Here is a 22121-nt window from a genome sequence, read left to right on the forward strand (position 1 = left end):
TTTAGAATGGGAGAAACAGGAGGAATTGGAGGAGTAACAGCTCTCTCATCCCCTACACTAGCAAAAGGAGTAGATTCTGTACTAGCCCTACTCTCAGCCCTAAGGCCTGCCTTCCTCTTTCTATCTCTTTCAAGTTTCTCTAGATGAGATTTTAAGGTTTTCCATTTTTTATCCTCCCAATCCTGACACTCTATGCAAGTATTATCCTTACTACATTCTTGCCCCCTACATTTATTGCATTTATCTGACATGTTAACTACAGAAATTCCTAAAGTTAACCACAAAAATCAATCCACCAACGACTGAAAGCCACAACCACAACAAATTCTGAGTACTTCACCAAGATCGGGCAAATAAATATCCGAAAAAGCTATGAAACAGCTGTGGAAAAAACTCCCAATGTTGATCGGAAGTCAACAGGAAATGAATTGAGCTCTCTTCCAACAGGAAACAAATTGAGCTCTCTGCTAAGTTGTTCCTCTAAGTCCTGGATAATGGGCGGACCTTGTCACCTACACAAACAATAGAAGCACTGCCAAACGAATTTTGAATTTTTAAGCTGCCATAGGTTAGGAACCAATACTGTAGCTATGTAATTACTTGGTAAGTTATTTATATAAAATTTAAATTTATTTCAGGTTTCCTTTTCTGAGGCAACTAGATAATTGATAATTTGACAAATGGGAATACAATGTGGTTGCACAAGATGAGATTAAAAAATGGGTTTGTAATTTTATCTATTGGATTCTTATGAAGCATTTCCACAGGAACAATAATACTGTACTATGAAAGTACATCATTGCAAAAAAAAAAAGAAAAAAATTACTTCTACAGAGGTCAGGGCAGAAATGTAAGTGAATGGTTTTGTTAGTGCAAGGGATTTGATAGTTTCAAATACAAACATCTTTTCTAAGGATGGAGCTGTGCCATGAGAAAATACATTCTAATTCTCCCATAGCTAATTTCTCATTATAACAAATAACCTACACTGGTTGTCTAATGAATTAATTTTTAAAAACAAATGAATTTATTAACTGTGTAAGCATGAGAATCACAATTAAATTTCATATGGAAACCTGACCTCACTGAACATTATTTCACCATGGGATAGGAAATTTATTTTATTCTATAATAAAGACCTACATCTCAATCATCAGAACTTGTTACTGAATATATCTTTATCAACAAATCCTCGTTTCATGGTCTAAAGTACTTTATGGAAGTAATCATCCACTCACTAAAAGAACAAATACAGTCTAAATGTTTCGTGTTTGGTAATTCACAGCTATCTGCCACAAAATATTCTAGATTTTATCTAACACTTATAGTTCACCCATTTTTCTCAGGATCAGATTGGCAAGAGTAATGCTTGCACAAAACAAATGTGGCAACAATGACATCTAATTAGGTAATCAAAATGACTTCCTAAAATCGTAGTTATGATTAATCTTGAGAACAATGAATAATAGAAACTTACCTTGCCAAAAAAATCAAAGAGATTAAAAATAGCCATTATTATGACAGGCATCCACGATTTCAGCCGGCATGACACAATTTCAGTTTCAATGCCAGGGTATAAGCACAACGTCACAAAGTAAGCCAAAGCTATCGAAAGCATGTATTGCCATACATTACGACTAACATGCCACCGTGCTATGACTCCCCCTGTAAGAAACAAATAGTAATAAAATTATTTTACAAAACAACCACACTAAAAAAAATCCACCAAAATAGTCCACTGCTAACTTCTCATACAAAACAAAAAACAACTGAGGCCTATAATGATCAGAAAAAGTGAGAATTTTTATTTTTGAAAATGAACTGATTAACTTTTCTTTCAGCACACCAACAATGAACTGGCTAAACCAACTGACACAAACATCTTGCATCCTAACTACAGTATTAATATTTATGCATGTAAAATGCTTATGTAAAATGTGAAATGACAAGGCCCTCCAAAACTAATGACTCTCTATTTACTCCATAAATACTTCATATTTTATTGATGCTATCCAACCTGAATTAGCATACGCTGGCTTAGAATTGGGTCCTTCAATGAGCAATAAAAGTCCTGAGTAATTGTTTATTGCCATGGTGAGCGGAAGTTGATGTGGATGAAACAACAGTATAGCATGGCAGGAGGGCACTGCTAGTAAAATAGGTGGTTTTCATTTATGGAATATAAAATTCATTTAAAATCTGGTATGTACATACAAAATACATACCTTTCCTTTTACTTATGCTCATATAACAACAATGGTTATAACTGCTGTTTTCTCGGCTGCTATAGTATAGCATAAGCTAAGCTACAATATGGCATAAGTTATGTTTTGTTTTTAGTATTTAAATAAGGAAATTGTAGCAATTTCACAATCTCATAAAAATAATAATCGATATTACCTCATAATAAATTACTTATATGAAATATCAACACATTCATATCTGTGGTCAAGAAAATATGTTAAATCTCAAAATAACCATGGAATAGCAAAAGTAATTCATGAACCATTTGAGATTCCAATGACATCGCTTAACACTGCATTTCTGAGTCCAGTCCCGTGTCAGCCGGTGAAATTCCATTGTAGCACGAATTTCTAGGTATAAAATGCTAGATATACCAGAGAAAAAAGAGCTTTCAGGAAAGCTGGGGTTACTACCCCCAGATCGAGCGTCTTCTCCAGGGAAGACGTCGGTATAACGAAGGGTGAGTGAAAGATCACTACCACGGAGTCTTACTCGAAAGATTTCTCCCTATCAAAACCCCCAGAAGAGAGCGGTGAGCCGTTACAGCCCCTACACCCAAACACCCGCCAGCTCAGCGACACCAGCGCCACCTACCTCATTCCATTTTCTAGCACGTGATTGCTACCTTTTCCTTTTGTGTGCTCGTGCCTTTTTGGATTTATTTTCATCTATCGCCATGTCATCGAGCAGCTTTACCATCTCCAAGTTAAGTATCATCTTATTGTGGGGTTTTGTTCTATATTTTGGCTGTTATGGTCTCGTCTTTTCACAAATATTGACATCTTATTATGACGCCACGGCGTCCTCCGCCAGCCATGTCGATCATGCAGGCGACCCCATCAGTTCTTTTCTGTTGGGGTTGTCTCCTTGTCGTTATAGATGTTATTTTTTGCCCCATGGTTCTCCTCCTGGCGGGTTCCCTGCATGGTGGCCCCCTTTTCGAATTTTACATATTATTGGCCTGTCGGCCTTTGTGAGGGTGATGCCCGTCCAGGTCCCCAGGTTGGGTTCCTTGTTATTCTTAGTCTGTATTAGGCTAATTGTTTTATTCTTGGCGATGGTGCTCTTTTTTATTTTATTCATTGTTTACCTCCTCGTGGTGGCGGCAGCCTCAGATCTAACCGCTTCCCGAGGTAGGCTCGCACCCTATTGAGCACAGTTTTGTTTCCATGTTTATGTGTGATGGTTATTTAGTGGAGTAGGCTTGTTTTGCTTCCATCCCCTTGCCCTTGGCGTGAGATCCATCAGGTTGAGGGAGTTTTGGTTGCTGTTTCCTCCAGGGTCGTTTTTTTGGTGGGCAGAGTGAGCCCCTTAGTTCTCTTCCTTCCTTTGGGGGAACAGAGTTCTTTGGATGTGTCTCCTCTAGGCTAGTCGCCTTCTTGCCCCCTCTTCTCGGTCCCGGTTGGTTCTCGGCACAAAATTTCTCTCCCTGTTTGCTTCCTCCTCCCCTCCGCACTCCTTCCATTTTCCTAGCCTATACTAGGTTAGGTCCCTATTAGGCTTCGCCTAGTCAGGAGTCGGGCATCGAGGCTTGGTCGCTTCCCTCCCCTAGTAGTAGGCCACCCTCCTAAGTTTCATTATTCTTGGAGTGGTGTATGTGTGCAGTTGAGCGGGTGATATATTTCCCCCTGTCTCCTGTTCTCTTTCTTCGTAGCCTACCACTCTCCCCTACTCCACCCCCTCCCCCCCACCCCTCCAGTCTTGCTCTACTCGTGCGGGTGACGCTAGATGGCGTTTTCTCCGAGTTCAGGGACTCCTCCATTTGGTAGAGGGATTCGCTCCCTCCCATACAGTCCCTAGCATCGCTGTGTTGGTGTTGGTGGTTAGTTTACTAAATGGCTCGAACGTGTTCGAACACTCTATCCCACACTTCTTTTCTCCCGTCGGGTTACTTGGTTGGGTTATTATACTTGCTCCGGCTTATGTTATGTATATACGAGCATCTTGCCCACCTTGTTTCTCTGGCGGGGAAGTAAGAGAGGAAGGGATTCATATAATTATATAAGGGAGGCGGATCCTCCCGGTCTCCGGAGTAATTTGCCCTTTGTACCATCACTTGTTTAATGTTATTGTTTATGAATATACATATTTAGATAAGTGTGTTTATCCAACGGAGTACACACCTCATTTTTATATATACGTGAGTCCGGTTCCACACCCGGGGGTTCCGCCGTTATTTTTACTGGCAACCCTTGCGGTGAGTTCTTGTTGTCTCATACCTTTCATTCCCCGGAGTATTCCGGGGTCTGGAAGCTTTTTACCTTCCACTCTGTGTATTTTAGAGCTTATTGGCCTAGTTTATGATAAGGGATTTCTTCTCCACCGGAGTATTCCGTTGTAGTCAAATTCCGGCCTTGCCGGCTTTAGATTGCTTAGAGTGGTAGGTTCATGTACTTTTTCCACTTACAGACTGTTCGCTGTGAGGAGCGGGGTGTACCGCCACTACAACAACCTTCACGGTCACGTGGTGTGCGGACCCATGCTGGTTGTGCGGTCCGGCTCGACGACCTTGTAGTCTGGCACCCTGATGGTTGTGAGGTTTGCTTCGCCTTGTGCGCAACCGTCCAGGATGAGTCGGTAAGTGACAGTCTTCCTCCGTTTTACGCTCCTCATATTGAATATTGTTTACATGGTTCCCGGACTGTTCTTTCGTTCTTGGCTAATTGCTGGTTTTCTTACAGGCGGACGAGTCCTCCAAGAAGTCTGCCTTGGAATCCCTCCGGGCTTGGGTGGCTGAGTTTGGTGGGAACATTCTGTCGGGGAAGCCCTATGTCCTCGACGCGAAGTTGAGGGACCTGCTCTACCCCGGCGCACGGGTGGCGGCCGCGGTGCCAGAAGATCTTGCCACCCCCATCATCCAGCAGATCCGGGATGCGACCCAGCCACCCCAAGTGGATATTCTCTACGCCGAGGTTTCGGAGGACGTCGCCGCTTTAGACTTAGACCTGGAACCTATGAACACTGAACAGGACCAGGTGGTAAGTAGCGAGGTAGGTGAGGTTGTTGGGGCGGGCCCCCTTTTTGACTCCCCAGCTTCTTCCATTTCTTCTTTTACAGGTTTTGTGAAGTCTTACCAGGGTGATAGAGCTCCATCAGCTATCCCCAAGTTGAAGTTGAAGACTTCATGGAAGGCGAAGGGCTATAAGTCCTCGTCTTCCAAGAAAGCATTGCCTTTCCCCCCGTCGAAGGCTAAGGTCTCAGCACCTGTAGCCTCCGGGAGCAAGTCTGGTTCCTCCGGCAAAGGTGCGAGTAAGAGGGCAGCAAAACCAAGCCCTCCTCGCCAGCCTGCCTTTTGACGCGAGGCCTTCGCGAACCAGCTATTCAAACGATTCACGGAGGATATTGACACCAAATTCACAAAGATCTCTGAAAAGTTGGCCAGTCATGACAATATACTGGCGGGAATGGCTCGCCCACCCGCAGCCGAACCCCAGTACGTCATCCCCGACACAGCGGACCTCCGCGCTTTTCGATGTCGGGAACCCTTGGCGTTTAAGCCCTCCGGGCCATCCAACATGATGGCAAATTAACAGTCGAAGGTCTTGGCACGAGACGGTTGGAGGAATTAGAGTTCTTGCCCGCCGATCTCTTGCCCCCCTACCCAGGCTTCGTGAGGTTAACAGAGGAAGCATGGGTACGTTCTGATAAGGTTCCTAGGGAGACTGTGATCGTCCCTAGGGACCAAGCTCAGTCGGCTCTCCTGCACACTCTGACGGAGTGGCAGGCAGATAATACAAAGTTGACACTTTTCAAGGGCAACTTCACCATGTTCGCCTTGGGAGACAACTTACCCACCCCCTGTTTGAACAAAGTCGCTCTGGCTACGGCCCGAGCGTGCTTCGAAGGTAACCCATTACCGCAGCTAAGGAAACAGACCCCACTTCCTGGTGTTCCCGGGAGGTGACGAGTTCTGGACGGATGCTCCGTCCACTTTCACTGTTGGGAAGTTGGACCCCTTTTGTGCTTCCTCACAGTTCAGTGAGCAGCTCCCCAAGCTGCCGGAATCTTTGCTAAAGGCGGAGTTTGATGCCCGGACTAAGCTAGCCCGGTCCCTGAACTCCGTCTGCCTTACGGAAGCCACTGCCGCCTCTCCTGCGCCGGACAAGCCATTTTTTCAAGTCTTGGCTAAGTCCCTGCTAGCTGGCTTTCAGTCTGACCTTTCGAATTCATCATGGCCAGACTGGAATGCAGAAAATTCATTTTGCTGATGCCACTATCCGTCACGAGCCTAACAAGCTCGTAAAGAGCTCGATCTGGGGGCCTAACCTCTTCCCAGAAGAAGAGGTTACGAATGTTATGGCTGAGGCTACAAGGGCCAACCAGAGTCTGCGCTCTCGCTGGGGCATTTCTGCCTACAAGCGCAAGACCCCAGAATCTGGCGGCCCCCAGGCGAGAGGAGGCAAACGTTTCAGGAGGCATAAGAGGCCCCACCATCAGGCGGTAGTCCAAGCCGTCCCGGTCTCGGCAGTGGCACAGCCCTCCACCTCAAAGGCTCACCCCCAACAATATGTGCTGGTCCAACCAGCTCATTCCCTTGCTGCGCCTTCGTATGTTGCTTCGCCAGCATACAACCCCACCTATGAGGGCCGTGGATACTTTCACGGCCTTAATAGGATCGCAAGGGGGGGAAGAGGCAGGGCCCCTCATAGAGGAAAAGCCAACACCACCCCAAGAGGAAAACCTGGACGTGGTAGAGGGAACAAACCCGCTCCCTCCCACTGAGAAAACACAGGTAGGTGGTCGCCTGTACTGGTTCAGGGACCAATGGACCTTCAGCCCTTGGGCACACAGCATTGTGTCCAAAGGTCTAGGATGGAGCTGGATCAAGGACCCTCCTCCTCTGACCAGGTTTTACCAGCCACCCTCATCAATCCTACAGGATTACGTGCCAGAATTGCTCAACAAACAAGCAATAAAGAAAGTAAGGCACCTAAAGTTTCAAGGCAGGTTATTCACTGTTCCCAAAAAAGACTCCGACCAGCAAAGAGTGATCCTGGATCTGTCGCGTCTAAATCTCTACATAAAATGCGACAAATTTCGCATGCTTACGGTAGCTCAGGTACGGACTCTACTTCCGCGTGGAGCCGTCACCACCTCTATCGATCTTTCAGACGCTTTATTATCACGTCCCGATTGCGCTGGAACTTCTCTCAGTTCCTCGGTTTCAGACTCGGGAATCAAGCCTACTCCTTCAGGGTCATGCCCTTCGGTCTAAACATTGCGCCCAGGGTATTCATCAAGCTGGCGGACACGGTAGTTCAACAACTCCGGTCCCGAGGGATATCCCTAGCAGCGTACCTAGACGATTGGATAATTTGGGCACCAACAGTTCTGGAGTGTCAGAAGGCTACGTCCATGGTCATCAACTTCCTGGAGTCGTTAGGTTTTCAACTGAACAGAGAGAAGTCCCGCCTGACTCGAGTCCCGGTTTCAGTGGCTGGGTCTCCAGTGGGATCTGTCCTCTCACACTTTATCTCTCCCGCCTCCCAAGAGGAAAGAGATAGCATCTCTCACCAGAAAATTTCTCAAAAATCAATCAGCATCCCGCCGATCCCAAGAAAGAGTCCTTGGATCTCTTCAATTTGCCTCAGTGACGGACCTGCTCTTAAAAGCGAAACTAAAAGACATAAACAGAGTGTGGCGGAGTCGAGCCAATGTCAAGCTCAGAGACAAGGTCTCCTCTATTCCTCGAATCTTAAAAACAAGACTGCGGCCTTGGGCCACAGTCAGAGGCCTGTCCAAGTCAGTTCCGCTTCAATTTCCCCCTCCGGCACTAGTTGTTCACACGGACGCTTCCCTAAGCGGCTGGGGGGGATATTCACCAAAACAAAAAGTACAAGGAACGTGGTCCACTATGTTTCAGCAGTTCCATATAAACACCCTGGAAGCTATGGCGGTCTTTCTAACTCTAAAGAAAATCCGCCCCCCCAACCGGATTCATATCAGGCTGGTATTGGACAGCGCAGTGGTAGTTCATTGCATCAACAGGGGCGGCTCCAAATCAGGTCGAGTAAAACCAAGTAATGATTGCTATCTTCTCCTGGCGAACAAGCACGGCTGGCACCTGTCAGCCACCCACCTAGCGGGGTGCGGAACGTGGTGGCAGATTCCCTGTCAGGGCTACTCCGTTGGAGACGGAGTGGTCCCTGGACGGGAGTCCTTCAAATGGATTTGCCGCCGGGTTCGGGTCTCCAAGTGGATCTGTTCGCGACGGAGAGCAACTTCAAGCTCCCTGTTATGTGGCCCCAACCTGGACCCTCAGGCGTGCGCCACGGACGCAATGACAGTAGATTGGAACAATTGGGAGAAAATTTATCTGTTCCTCCAATAAATTTACTGCTGAAAGTATTACACAAGCTCAGGACATTCAAAGGTCAACCAGCCCTAGTAGCCCCCTATTGGCCAAAGAGCAATTGGTTCCCTCTTCTTCAGGAACTGGGATTGCGGAGTCTTCGATTCCCAAGCCCATACTGACCCAGACAGTACAAACCAAGACTGTGTCAGCTTCCTCAAGAATTCAGAATGCCCTAGTTTTATGGACTTTATAAAATTAGCAGCCCAAAAGGAGCAAACATTGACCCTGTTAACACTCTGTTTCTAGAATCAGATAAAAGAGATTCTACTCTTAGACAGTATGACTCAGCAGTCAAAAAAATTAGCCTCCTTCCTGAAAGCATCTGAAGCCAAAATCATGACGACTAATTTAGGAGTTTCCTTCTTTAGGTCACTGTTTGAGAAAGGCCTTGCTCCGCCACTATTACCACAGCCAAGTCAGCCCTGAAGAAAGTATTTCTATATGGCTTTAAAATTGACCTTACAGATTCCTATTTTTCATCTATCCCCAGAGCATGCGCTCGTCTGAGACCCGTATCACGCCCACATTCGGTTACGTGGTTTCTCAATGACGTCCTTAAGTTAGCATCAGAGATGGACAACTTTCAATGCTCTTATCAGGATCTGTTAACCCTTTCCTGCCCAATTGACGGCATATTACGCAATAACCCCCTACCCCCCTTCTTGTCTGACTGACGTAATTATACGTAAAATTTACCGACATTTTTCGTACGTGTGGTAGGGGTAAATTTTTTTTATTTTCGTACAGTTGGTGGTTTCCATAGGCTAAAGCATACCTTGGACCGTGTAACTTAGGCATCGATACGCCAGGCAAGCAGTCCCTATACTGCGCATGCGCAATTCCCTGGCATAGTAAATTTCCCACAATGAAATCAGCTGATCCTACCCACGTTTCTCTCTCGTATCTTACATTTTTTTTTATAAAATGTAGGATTACATTATTGGAAACACTCTGTTTGGTATCCTCTATTTTCTATAAATTTTTTAGTTCCTCTACTGTGCATGCGCAAATCCATGGCGTAGTAAAATTCTCACAATGACATCAGCTGATCGCACCCACGCAGGCCTGGCAGGCCACACTTCTGTCAGAGACCATGCGTACGAGGCTGGGTAAACACGTGTGGCTGTTTACATAAAGCGACGTCAATCGAGAACAGTTTCCAACATGCTTTCGCAAAGTTTTTGCGGTAAAACTAGCGGAAATTTGTTAGTGCATCACATAGAGACGTCTGGATTTTAGGCAGGGCTCTGAATCTCATTTTTCATTATCATATATATCGATATTTAGAGAATTTTGTTGGCTTTCTCATAAAAAATAATTCATTCACCCAACTGTTATAGCTTTTGAGCTACGAACGATAATGTTGACAACGGTAACATTTTTTTTTCGTTTCGAACAGCTTATAACGTCAAAATGAAACTGTTGCTCTTACCAAAGCCATTTTTCTTGACTCTCACTTTATTCCTCAACCTTTCCTCTACATTTTTGTATATTTACAAAGTGATTTCTATGAAAAAATCCGAGGTAGCGCTCTTCAAAAAAAAATGTCTAGCGATAATTCTCACCATATGCCTGGCGGCGCGCTCTGTTTCTTACCCACTTTTCTATCAATTTTTCACCAACTGGGCTGATTCGTTTTTCATTATTTTATATGTCGATATTTAGAGAATTTTCTTGGCTTTCTCATAAAAAATAATTCATTCGCCTAACTGTTATAGTTTTTGAGCTACGAACAATAATGTTGACAACGGTAACTTTTTTTTTTTCGTTCGATCAATTTATAACGTCAAAATGAAACTGTTGCCGTTACCAAAGCCATTTTTCTTGACTTTCCTTTATTCTTCAACTTTTCCTCTACTTTTTCGTATATTTACAAAGTAATTTCTATGAAAAATAACCGAGATAGGGCTCTTCCAAAAAAATTTTTCTAGCGATAATTCTCACCATACGCCGGAGAGCGCTCTGTTTCTCACCCTCTTTTCTATCAATTTTTCACCAACTGGACTTATTCGTTTTCCATTTTTTATATGTCAATATTTAGGGAATTTTATTGGCTTTCTCAAAAAAATTATTCATTCGCCTAACTGTTATAGCTTTTGAGCTACGAACGATAATGTTGACAACGGTAACATTTTTTTCGTTTCAATCAAATTATAACGTCAAAATGAAACTGTTGCCGATACCAAAGCCATTTTTCTTGACTCTCATTTTATTCTACATCTTTTCCTCTACATTTTCGTATATTTACAAAGTAATTTCTATGAAAAATAACCGAGATAGGGCTCTTCAAAAAAAACTTTTTTCTAGCGATAATTCTCACCATAGGCCGGGCAAATCGCTCTGTTTCTTACCCTCTTTTCTATAAATTGTTTCACCAACTGGACTTATTCGTTTTTCATTGTTTTATATATCAATATTTAGAGAATTTTGTTGGCTTTCTCATAAAAAATAATCCATTCGCCTAACTGTTATAGCTTTTGAGCTACGAACGATAATGTTGACTACGGTAACATTTTTTTTCGTTTCAATCAATTTATAACATCAAAATGAAACTGTTGCCGTTACCAAAGCCATTTTTCTTGACTCTCACTTTATTCTACATCTTTTCCTCTACATTTTCGTATATTTACAAAGTAATCTCTATGAAAAATAACCGAGATAGGGCTCTTCAAAAAAACCTTTTTTCTAGCGATAATTCTCACCATACGCCGGCAAATCGCTCTGTTTCTTACCCTTTTCTATAAATTTTTCACCAACTGGACTTATTCGTTTTTCATTGTTTTATATATCAATATTTAGAGAATTTTGTTGGCTTTCTCATAAAAAATAATCCATTCGCCTAACTGTTATAGCTTTTTGAGCTACGAACGATAATGTTGACAACGGTAACATTTTTTTTCGTTTCAATAAATTTATAACGTCAAAATGAAACTGTTGCCGTTACCAAAGCCATTTTTCTTGACTCTCACATTATTCCTCAACTTTTCCTCTACATTTTTGTATATTTACAAAGTAATTGCTATGAAAAATAACCGAGATAGGGCTCTTCAAAAAAAATTTTTTCTAGCGATAATTCTCACCATACGCCGGGCAGAGCGCTCTGTTTCTTGCCCTTTTTTCTATCAATTTTTTCACCAGCTGGACTTATTCGTTTTCCATTCTTTTATATGTCGATATTTAGAGAATTTTAGTGGCTTTCTCATAAAAAATAATTCATTCGCCTGACATTCATATTTTTTGGGTTACGAACGAAAATATGAAAATAAGTAAAGATTTTTTTTTTTTTCGTGAAATAACTCACATTTTTTGTATTTAGAGGGCTGGGACTCTTATTCTGACTATTCCACCATAAAATATAAACATTTAGAAAAAAAGGACAGCAAAATGAACGTTGTTGGCATAAAATTTCTATTTTTGCTGAATTTTCGAAATAATTATTTTTTCGCACTGTCGAGTGCTCCCAGACACATCGGGGCTCATGTGCCCTCAGTGATGTGATAACTATGCAGATATGAAAGGGTTAAGGAAGACTTTATTTCTGATTAGCTTGGCTTCAGGTGCCAGAATCTCAGAGCTATCGGCTCTCACTAGAGGTGATAATTTTGTGAACTTCCTCCCGTCCGGAGAGGTCCTCCTTTCCCCTGACCCTAGATTCTTAGCCAAAAATGAAGACCCACAAGACAGATGGTCTCCTTGGAAGGTGGTGCCCCTTCCACAAGACCAGTCTTTATGTCCAGTATATACACTTAAATCTTACCTTTTAAGAACTCCACAGAGTAAGTCGGGTCCTCTTTTTATCAGGGAGAAAGGTGGTACTCTTTCACTGAATGCTATAAGACAACAGATTTTGTATTTTATTAAACAGGCCAACCCAGATTCAGTTCCTAAGGTTCATGATATTCGAGCAGATGCTACTTCCATTAATTACTTTCATAATATGGACTTCTCAGAACTCTCTAAATACACGGGTTGGAAATCACCTCTAGTGTTTAAACGCCACTATTTAAAATCGCTCGAAGCCCTGAAATTTTCTACCATAGCTGTGGGAAGTGTCATCTCCCCACCTTAACTAATCATATCCTTATCCTCCCCTTTCCCCCCCCGCCCGCCTGCCTCATTTGCTTCTCTGCTTATCCTCCTGGTTGATCATGCCTCACTGCCTGGCTCCTCATATTGATGTATCTTGTCTCTGTTGAGTGGAAACTGTAATCTGACATGTTATGATTGTATTTTCTTGTGGGGTACTGGGCGGTTTTTATTTTGCTCCATGTACCCCAGATATGTGTATATGTACTGTATATTTTATTTCCCATTTGGTTTTGTCTCTTACGTGTTTAGCTTTAAGTTTACGTGTGTAGCTTTAAGATTGTATATGCCATTTAACCTATGCAAATTTCATATGTCGTTATGCTTTAGTAGTATTAAGTATTTTTAGGGCCTCTTCCCGTTGTGCCGGGACTTCCCCTTTTTTCGTAATATTAAGTTTTTGATGTGCCTTAGGTTTAGTGTTCTTGCTACATGTAAGAGATTCCCTGATTAAAACTATTTTCGTAATTTATGTTTTTTCTTCAGATTACCTTGTTTCCTCGTAGTTTGCAGCCTTGGCATGATTCTCTATCACTATTTCACCGGCTGACACGGGACTGGACTCAGAAAAGGGATTTTGACAAAGGAAAAATCTATTTCTGAGGAAGGTCCCGTGTCACCCGTGTGACCCTCCCTGACTCACCTATTGCTCCCCACTTGCACATGCCAAGTCTGGGGTTAGTGCTGGCCTGGAATGAGGTAGGTGGCGCTGGTGTCGCCGAGCTGGCGGGTGTTTGGGTGTAGGGGCTGTAACGGCTCACCGCTCTCTTCTGGGGGTTTTGATAGGGAGAAATCTTTCGAGTAAGACTCCGTGGTAGTGATCTTTCACTCACCCTTCATTATACCGACATCTTCCCTGGAGAAGACGCTCGATCTGGGGGTAGTAACCCCAGCTTTCCTGAAAGCTCTTTTTTCTCTGGTATATCTAGCATTTTATACCTAGAAATTCGTGCTACAATGGAATTTCACCGGGTGACACGGGACCTTCCTCAGAAATAGATTTTTCCTTTGTCAAAATCCCTTTTTTCATCCACTGAGATTCCATCATCATCACAAGTATTTTAATGTCAGTTTTCCCTTCATGGAGATAAACACATGAAAGAAGCTCTCTCCATTCTTCCTTATCCTGTGCTCTTGTCTAAACTTCCATCAGGTTTAGGTCTTTATCTATCCCCTTTCTCCATGATTTCTGGGTCTCCACACTGGCCCTGGCCTTTGTCCCTCTGCTTCCATATCTACTACTTTTCTGACCAACTGCTACTCATACCATCTCATTAAAACCATTAGGCTTCTGATGACATCAAATAACATTGGTATAATATTAAAAATTTAATCCTAAATATTTTGATGTGGGAAAACATTAAGATGGCATTTACAGAGTGTTGAAGGTTGGCTTAACTCTATCTCCCATGCAAGTAGAACTGTTCAGTGAGAACTATCATAAAACTTAAATCAGTAAAATACAGAAAATTTATATTCATGAAATAGAATATAAAATGCATGTATTTTTACTGATTTTTCATTATTTCTTCATACATAACTAGCATAAATAGCAAAAAGAATTAATAAATCTGTTATTTTTTAAAAAGGATTCATCACACAAAAAGTTAAACAAATTTCTGTCCTCGGATACTTCATCTCACAAAAAGTTAAACAAATTTCTGTTCTTGGGTAACTTCAACCAATCATTCTGACAGAATAACTTTATGGGTTTCATTTCCCTTCTAACAGTTTGTCTTAGTATGCTCTCTAATGCTTTCTCTAGATCCACATATTATCTGGTGTAATCTCTTGCCCTTTGCATGGGACTTTTCATCTAAGAAAGACTGATTATATTACTGACCTCCTCAGCATGAATCCAAAGTGACGATTATCAAGAGCAACAGTTGTTCATGTTCCTTTCCTCCATAATTTCCACACTGTAATGAATCCCTTTTCCTTTATATATTATCAATGTATTGATATTCTCACACTCTTCTTGGCATATCTCTTCATTTGTCAGGTATGGTCATAGTTTGTATGGTGCAATTAAAATATACTTGGAGTGTCCATAGTATATATATATTGTATATATATACATATATATATATATAACAAAAATATTAAAAAGTCTTAGTATTGAAATGTTTTGTGGACTTAATTTTCTGTAATTTACTTTTTCATTTTCCTGACTAGAAACTTTTAAAACAAAGTAGAAAGGAGTTACATGTGACATCAACAGAAATTGATCTGTGTAAAATTAAAGGATAAGGCTACAGAGACTAACTTGGCCTCTGTTCCTCACATATTACCAGGTAATTAGAGAGAGCTCAACTTTTGAATGAGTGGATAATACACTGAAAACAAAGAACATCAGGTGTCCCTAAAAAAAAAAGCATGGGCAAATGGCAATACTATATAGTTGTGGAAGAGGCTAAACATAACAAAAAACCATTATAAACAGCACATCACAAGGTGATGAAGTTTGTCATTCGAACCAAATATATTATATATAAATGACACGAGTTTTCCACAAATGAGGGAAGCTCTCACTTCATATGGTGGTAAGTTCACTATCTTGTAATGAATATTAAATGTAAAATGCAGTTGTCAACTCCCAATTTGTTGAGTAAGGCTAGGTTAGGTAATGGTTTGTTTACAGTATGGAAAAAGATATAAAAATTATGATGAACATAATCTTATACTTCTTAAATGATGAATATTTTTGCCAAAAATTTACTTACTCTTAATAGCTGACCACATCCTAATAGATCTCGTGTAAGTGGATGAATAACCTCCTCTCACTCTTCCCAAGATGACATGCTCAACCCTGTAGTTGGGTGATGAAGATGAAATTGGATCAATGGATGCAGACACTGGGAGAGTTGCAGCTGAGTGGAAAGTGGCAACAGAATCAGATGGTGTCACTGTTCCACCATAAGAACTTTCAGCACTTCCTTCACCACTTACACCACCTGCCACGTCAACCTATAATTAAAATTGTGAATTAATTAAATTACATACTATGGTTAAGAAAAGCAAACAGTAATAAAATTTAAAAGATTTTGACTCCTATGCCACTATAACTTAAAAACATGCAGTTTAATACTTCAGGAATAAGCAAAAAATGCTGACAACAACCAAGTGTGTAGATACAGCAACCCACAAGCTTCAGGATCATTTTACTATAAGTAAGTATACCTTAGTTTAACCAGACCACTGAGCTGATTAACAGCTCTCCTAGGGCTGGCCCAAGGATTAGACTTATTTTAGGTGGCTAAGAACCAATTGGTTACCTAGCAATGGGACCTACAGCTTATTGTGGAATCTGAACCACATTATACCAAGAAATGAATTTCTATCACCAGAAATAAATTCCTCTAATTCTTCATTGGCCAGCCGGAGACTCGAACGTGGGCCCAGCAGAGTGCTAGCCGAGAACTATACCGACTCATCCAACGAGGAACTCATTCTACCATAAATATACAAATACAGTATTGGAAAAATTATGAAAGTCTGAAGACTTTATATTTCAGGACATCATATCAGAAAGGGGTGGTACCTCAAAACTCTCGAGATAGACAAAGTTAACAGCTAAAGAAAAGCAACAAGCTTCAGATTGTCTCATTCCTAAAGTCACCAGCAGGACTTTGCACATAAGAGGCTGTACGCAAGTTAAGAATAACTAGACAATGAGTCTTCAAGGAACCTAACTTTGCACAAGGCTTCAAAGACTGCAGTACTCTAACAGTACTCTGAAGAAGAAAGGGGTAATTAGACTTCAATATGAAACTAGATGGCATAAAAATTTTATAATTACAAATCCAACTGCAATCAAGAGAAAATTTACCACAACAGTCAGTCAAGGGAGGGATAGAGATAAAAGGTTAACTATGTTTACCCTAGGAGAATGCAGCTAACGAAGTTTTGAGAACATAATGGATCTTGACACTAAAGTCCATTCTATGGACCAATCAATCCAGGTACAAACAAAAGGCTTCGAGGGTACTAAGGACAGATCAGGTATGATCCAAGACTAGAGGTGTGAAGGGGATGGACAGAACTAAGTAGGAAAGAGTTTGGTGATGGCCAGCAAAGTCACTAGTAAAGAAAGCACCTGTCATGGCTCTTGCACATATCCCTACCTCCATCCACATTCTCACATCAGCCAAAATGTCTGAAATAGCTAAAGACATTGTTGGTAGTCATCTTGAGGAGGAGTTGATATGACATTTGGCAGTTGAGGCTGTCTCTTCAGACCAAATATGTCAAAAACCAAATCCAAAACTTCCAAACAAGAAGCCCTGTCTAGCTGTGTCAAGTCCCTGTCTTCTTCCTCCACTTCTTGCTTCATGTGCAAAACAAGAACCTTGGAGGAGTACAACTGCCCTCTTAGTATAACACCAATTGCAAAAGATGGCCCACTTCCCCTGGTACACATTTGTGGGGGAGCAACAGAAGTACCCAGACATTTCTGACACTGCCTTGCAAGAAAAGCCTCTTGTAGAAGATGCTGGATATCCTCTCCCCATGTTTTTCAGGGACTAAATTGCCAGATGATACCTGCAAATGTGTGGTTGACACAGGAGAGTGGGCCACAGGGGAAGATACCCATGAATGTCTATTAGGAGGGTCAAGAGGTCTGCATACCACTCAGTGTGAGGCAAATCAGGGGCAATCAAAGTCGTCCAAAAGCTTGTGTGATGAAAACTGTTGATGACCAGGCAGAGAAGACTGAATGGGCAAAAGAAATATATGTCTATATTTCCCATGGGAGTTGAAAGACTCTTGTTTATCTACACACGTGTTGAAAAGCTCCTGCATGGCTACCTATGGATCTGTGGGTTGCACAGGTTGAAAAGCCTCTCTGCTACTGTTGGGTACAGGAACTACTCTGTGCCAACTTCCTGACCCTGGTGACTCAACTGATCTGCCAGGACATTTTTCTTGCTGGAGATGTACCTGGCCCGCAGTTTGATTGCTTGTAGAGTCACCTACTCCTGCATCTTTGGAGGCTAGTTGGCACTGGGAGGGGCGACACCACTTTTGGATAAGGTTGCTATGTCATCACTTATGTATTTGCTACTACCAGGTATATGCATAAATGTGCAGAATATTTGGATGGTAGGTTTACTGTTACTCTCTTGGATGAAGAATGTTGTGAAGTGAATTATTTATTAAATGACAAGTGGGTGTAATGTAAAATTATGAAAAATGTATAATGAAGGCTACAATGATCATGATAGCCATTGTTTTACATAATTTTCATTATAGGTAATTTCCAATTACCTATAATGACAATGTTTCAGTATGGTCTTGCAAGCTTTGAAATACACAATGAAAACATCAATACACCCAGAAATAAAATAGATATGTAAGTACTGCATACAAGTATGTTCATACACTTGTGCACTGATTTTGTAATCAACAAGTAACTACCATTTTTGTTCCCAAACTATACCCAAACCCATAGTGATACCGATACCCATACCCATACCTGTACCATACCCATACCCTTACCATACCCATACCCATATCCAATCCATATCCAAACCATACCATTCCAATACCCATGCCCATACTCATATCCATATGCATACCATACCCATACCCGTATCCGCACCATACCCATACCATACCCACAGTTAAATTAGCCCTACTAATAATAGTCATCAAAAGTCTATGGGCAGCACCAGCCCCGTTTACCTTTCAGTCATTTACAAACAACTGACCATATCTTGGTGTAGGTGCAGGAGCAGCTGGTGATGGGTTTTGAACCAATGCTGATGCCACTTGTGGTTCTGGACCATCACCAGTAGTACCTGCTGTTATTCTAGAATTACCCACTGAGCCCACTTCGAAACAAAAATAACAAAGCTTAGCCAAAAATCCTTTATTATATACCGTTGGGTCACTTAATGTTGAAAATTTCTGGACAGTTATTAAAATATTATTCTTGAAAGACATCTTCACAACTCCAGGATCCTTTGAAGCAGTCTTCAGCTCCTGAAGCATTCCTGGAGAAATGCCCATTGGATTATAACGTCTTAAATTCTTAAAGACCCCAGGATCCTGTGAAGCCATATTCAGCCCCTAAACGGCTTCCTGTCAGATCCGCTTCCCTTGAGGGAGAAATCCAGAATTTGTCTTTGGAATCATTTCTTCCACCTCCTGGAAAAATGCCCATTGGATTGTAACATCTTAAATCTTAAAGACTCCAGCTGTATAACAGTAGTATTTACTGTGATCCTCATAATGCAGGTGGTTCATAATTACCACAAGAGGTTAATTAAACACTTCATATAAAGGTCAAGCAAGTTATATTTTGATTTGAAAAATGAGTACATTACTTTTATAAAAAAAAAATTGTCCTTAGAAATTTCTAAACATTTTGTTAATAGTACTAAATCTCAACACATCCTATGTCATCAGGGAAGGGGGAAGGGAAATGGGAGGGGAAGGGGGAAAGGGAAGGGGAAGGGGGAGGAGAGGGGGGAAAGGGAGGGGAGTGGAAGGGGAAAGAGGAAAGGGGAGGGGAGGGGGAAAGGGTAGAGGAGGGACAACCACACAACACACAAAGAAAGGCAGCAAAGGAAATCAATGTAATAGATTACAGCAACAATGCCATTTATTTGGTATGACACAAAAAAATTTATTAATCGTTACACATGTAATGCACTATATTATATGATTACCATAATTCCAGTAAACCCCCGTATTTGCGGACTCACCGATTCGCAGATTTCTCTATGGAACATATATACGCATTACAGTATTTGCTGAAAATTCACCCATCTGCAGTTTTTTCACTGAGAAATATTCACCAATTACTGTATTTACATATCATTTTCATGACTAAATGCACTTTTTGTTATAAAAGTATTAAAATACTCAGGTACCCAGGTAGTGCTAGAGTTTCGATAATTTGCCTTAAGATAATTTGATTTTGTGGTGGGGTAAGCAATTAATACCGAAACAACATTATTTCAAATATTTTTAAATTTCGCGGGGGCGCAAGCAGCAGCATACATTCAGGCAGCGAGAGAGACCGAATTGCAATGGACCAACTTCTTTTCCTCCATCTCTTTATCCCATCTTCTAGTTAAAAAAGTAAAAGAGAATGATAAAAATATTGTTACTAACGTTATACTCTTGTGTAAATGCGTAAAGCCAAAAAACAACCAAACAAGAAACTGTTGTTTTGCTTATTACTGAATCGGATAACATCAGCCATTTTGCTTGTATTTCAACCATCATACGGTAATACACAATTACCGTAGTTACAGTAGAAATGACGTTAAGTAGAACAGGACTGATATATTTTTACATTATACCCTTATTCGGTATGGATAAAAGATTGGCAAGGAAATATACTGCTAAATTTAAGCTGCAAGTTTTAGCTGAAGCTGAGAAAACAATGTTCAAGCTGCTAATGACTAAATTATCATGCATCGGCAACATGGATGAAACCCAACCGTAATTAAAATTGGAGAGAAAGTATTTTAATCAGAACTATGGGCATGAAAGAACACGATACTGCCATTTTTATGCCGATAAACGATAAATACGTAAAGCTCGTATTATGATGAAATCAAGTGAAAATAGCGAACGGAATCTTGAATTATTTCTTTACACAAAACAAACATGTCCCCAAACGGCCGTCATCTATTAACGAAAAAAATGCTAAATTACTTTCACAGCAAGACATATTAAAGTTATATTTCGACTTAAAACACTTCCTATAATGAAAAATAACCTTGTCCCATATAAATAAAGTATCTAGAGATTCATTGACACTAACTGGAAGCAAGAAAAGTGCTCTGAACTGGGTTAAATACGGCAAAACAAACTTACCGCGTAATCGATTTCCAAACCAAGACACTGATCACTATGATTGCAATTTATAATACAAAAGCAATATAAGAATATACACAATATTGTTGGATACAGTGAATTAAAGCATAACATTTTGAAAGACCCATGGAAAAGATGCATATTCGTTATGCTGATGTTTGTATAATACAATATTACAGGCAGTACCCAGTTAATGGCAGGTTCGGTTAACAGCAATCCGGTTTTATGGCGCTTGTCAAGCGACGAAAATCAGCAATTTTCTACGCCAAAAATCGCCGATTTCCGTTTATCGGCGCTGATAACTGGGTATTGGCGCTGATACATACCTAATAGAAGCGCCGATAACCAAAAATCAGCACTTTTTGGCACTGATAACCCCCGAAAATCGCTGAAAAAGCGGCGAAAATCACCGATTTTCGGTTATCATCACACCCTCAGAAACGGAACCCCGCCAATAACCAGTATAATGTAGGCTAGGCTACCATATATGTACACGGTATACCATAGTGTAGGCTAAGCTAATTCTTGTGTGTTATTCAATTTCTCTTTTTAGTGAATTATCATAAGTCACTCTGCATGAACCTCCAGAATTAGCTGATACTAATAATTACTATACCGTGTATGTACAGAGTACACTTTATACTGTATAAGCATTTTTAGTTTTGTATGTGTTTGAACTATCAAAATAGGCAGTTCTAGGTATTTGAGGATTTTAGCTATTCGCGGGGGGTGTGGTATGCATCCCCCCGAATACGGGGGTTTACTGTACAGTATATTAAATCATATTTTATCAAGTGATATGAGCTTCATCAACACAAGAGAGAAAAAAGGGAGCAAAAAACAGACATTCACAAGAATGCTTATGTAAGCTACAACTCACATTAAATTGAAAAACGAACTAAGAACATTTAAGTGTAAATATGACATTTTTATGATAAAATAAAGTTTTACATATACTTACCAAGCAATTACATAGCTACTAGCTTTCTACACGGCAGTCTAAAGAAATTCAAATTTTCGCAGTGGCACTGCCATTGCTAGTGTAGATGACAAGATCCTGCCCACTTTCGGGACTGATAGGTACAACTCAGCATAGAGCTTCAATTCGTTTGATGCCTAAATATCCATTACGGAAAGGAGGGCGGGCTCTGATTATGTAATTGCTTGGTAAGTATATAAAACTTTATTTTATCATAAAAATGTCATATTTACATTTAAATGTTCTCACTTTATCATAAAAATGTCATTTTTATATACGTGACTTATGAAGCAATTGCACAGCTGATTCTATATTGCGAGGTGGGAATCATGGACATGTTCTAATCCAAAACATTAATAAAGATAATGACTTTGAACTAGAAAGGTTGCTAGCATTGAGTCAATGCTTGTTGTACCTTATCTGGTAAGAGAGCTGCTTCTGGTAGACGCTCATCTTAACCTGTAGAGGGCATGCAACCATGGAAGTTCACCGATGGCTGACAAAGACAGAAAATAGCGCCCTTGCCCTCGTCATAGACCAGAATAAACACAACACTGTCAACTACAAGCAAAGTAAAGAACCACCACCCCAACCATTAAAAACTGGTGGGTACTCCAGGTACAC

At 41.0% G+C, this 22121-nt stretch overlaps 1 protein-coding gene across 3 annotated transcripts in view; it reads right to left on the reverse strand.

Annotated features, from left to right (window-relative positions):
• The window catches only part of Ent3 (equilibrative nucleoside transporter 3), a 147287-nt gene that overhangs the window by 13166 nt on the left and 112000 nt on the right, over positions 1–22121 (reverse strand). For all 3 annotated transcript variants that reach the window (XM_067107325.1, XM_067107323.1, XM_067107324.1), the window contains exons 9-10: positions 15409–15652; positions 1478–1665 (exon numbers count right to left, since the gene is read on the reverse strand). In XM_067107325.1, coding sequence (XP_066963426.1) covers positions 1478–1665; positions 15409–15652 — 432 coding nt within the window. The remainder of the gene's footprint in view (positions 1–1477; positions 1666–15408; positions 15653–22121) is intronic.

This window comes from Macrobrachium rosenbergii, chromosome 8 (genome assembly GCF_040412425.1).
Source record: "Macrobrachium rosenbergii isolate ZJJX-2024 chromosome 8, ASM4041242v1, whole genome shotgun sequence".
NCBI lineage: Eukaryota > Metazoa > Arthropoda > Malacostraca > Decapoda > Palaemonidae > Macrobrachium > Macrobrachium rosenbergii.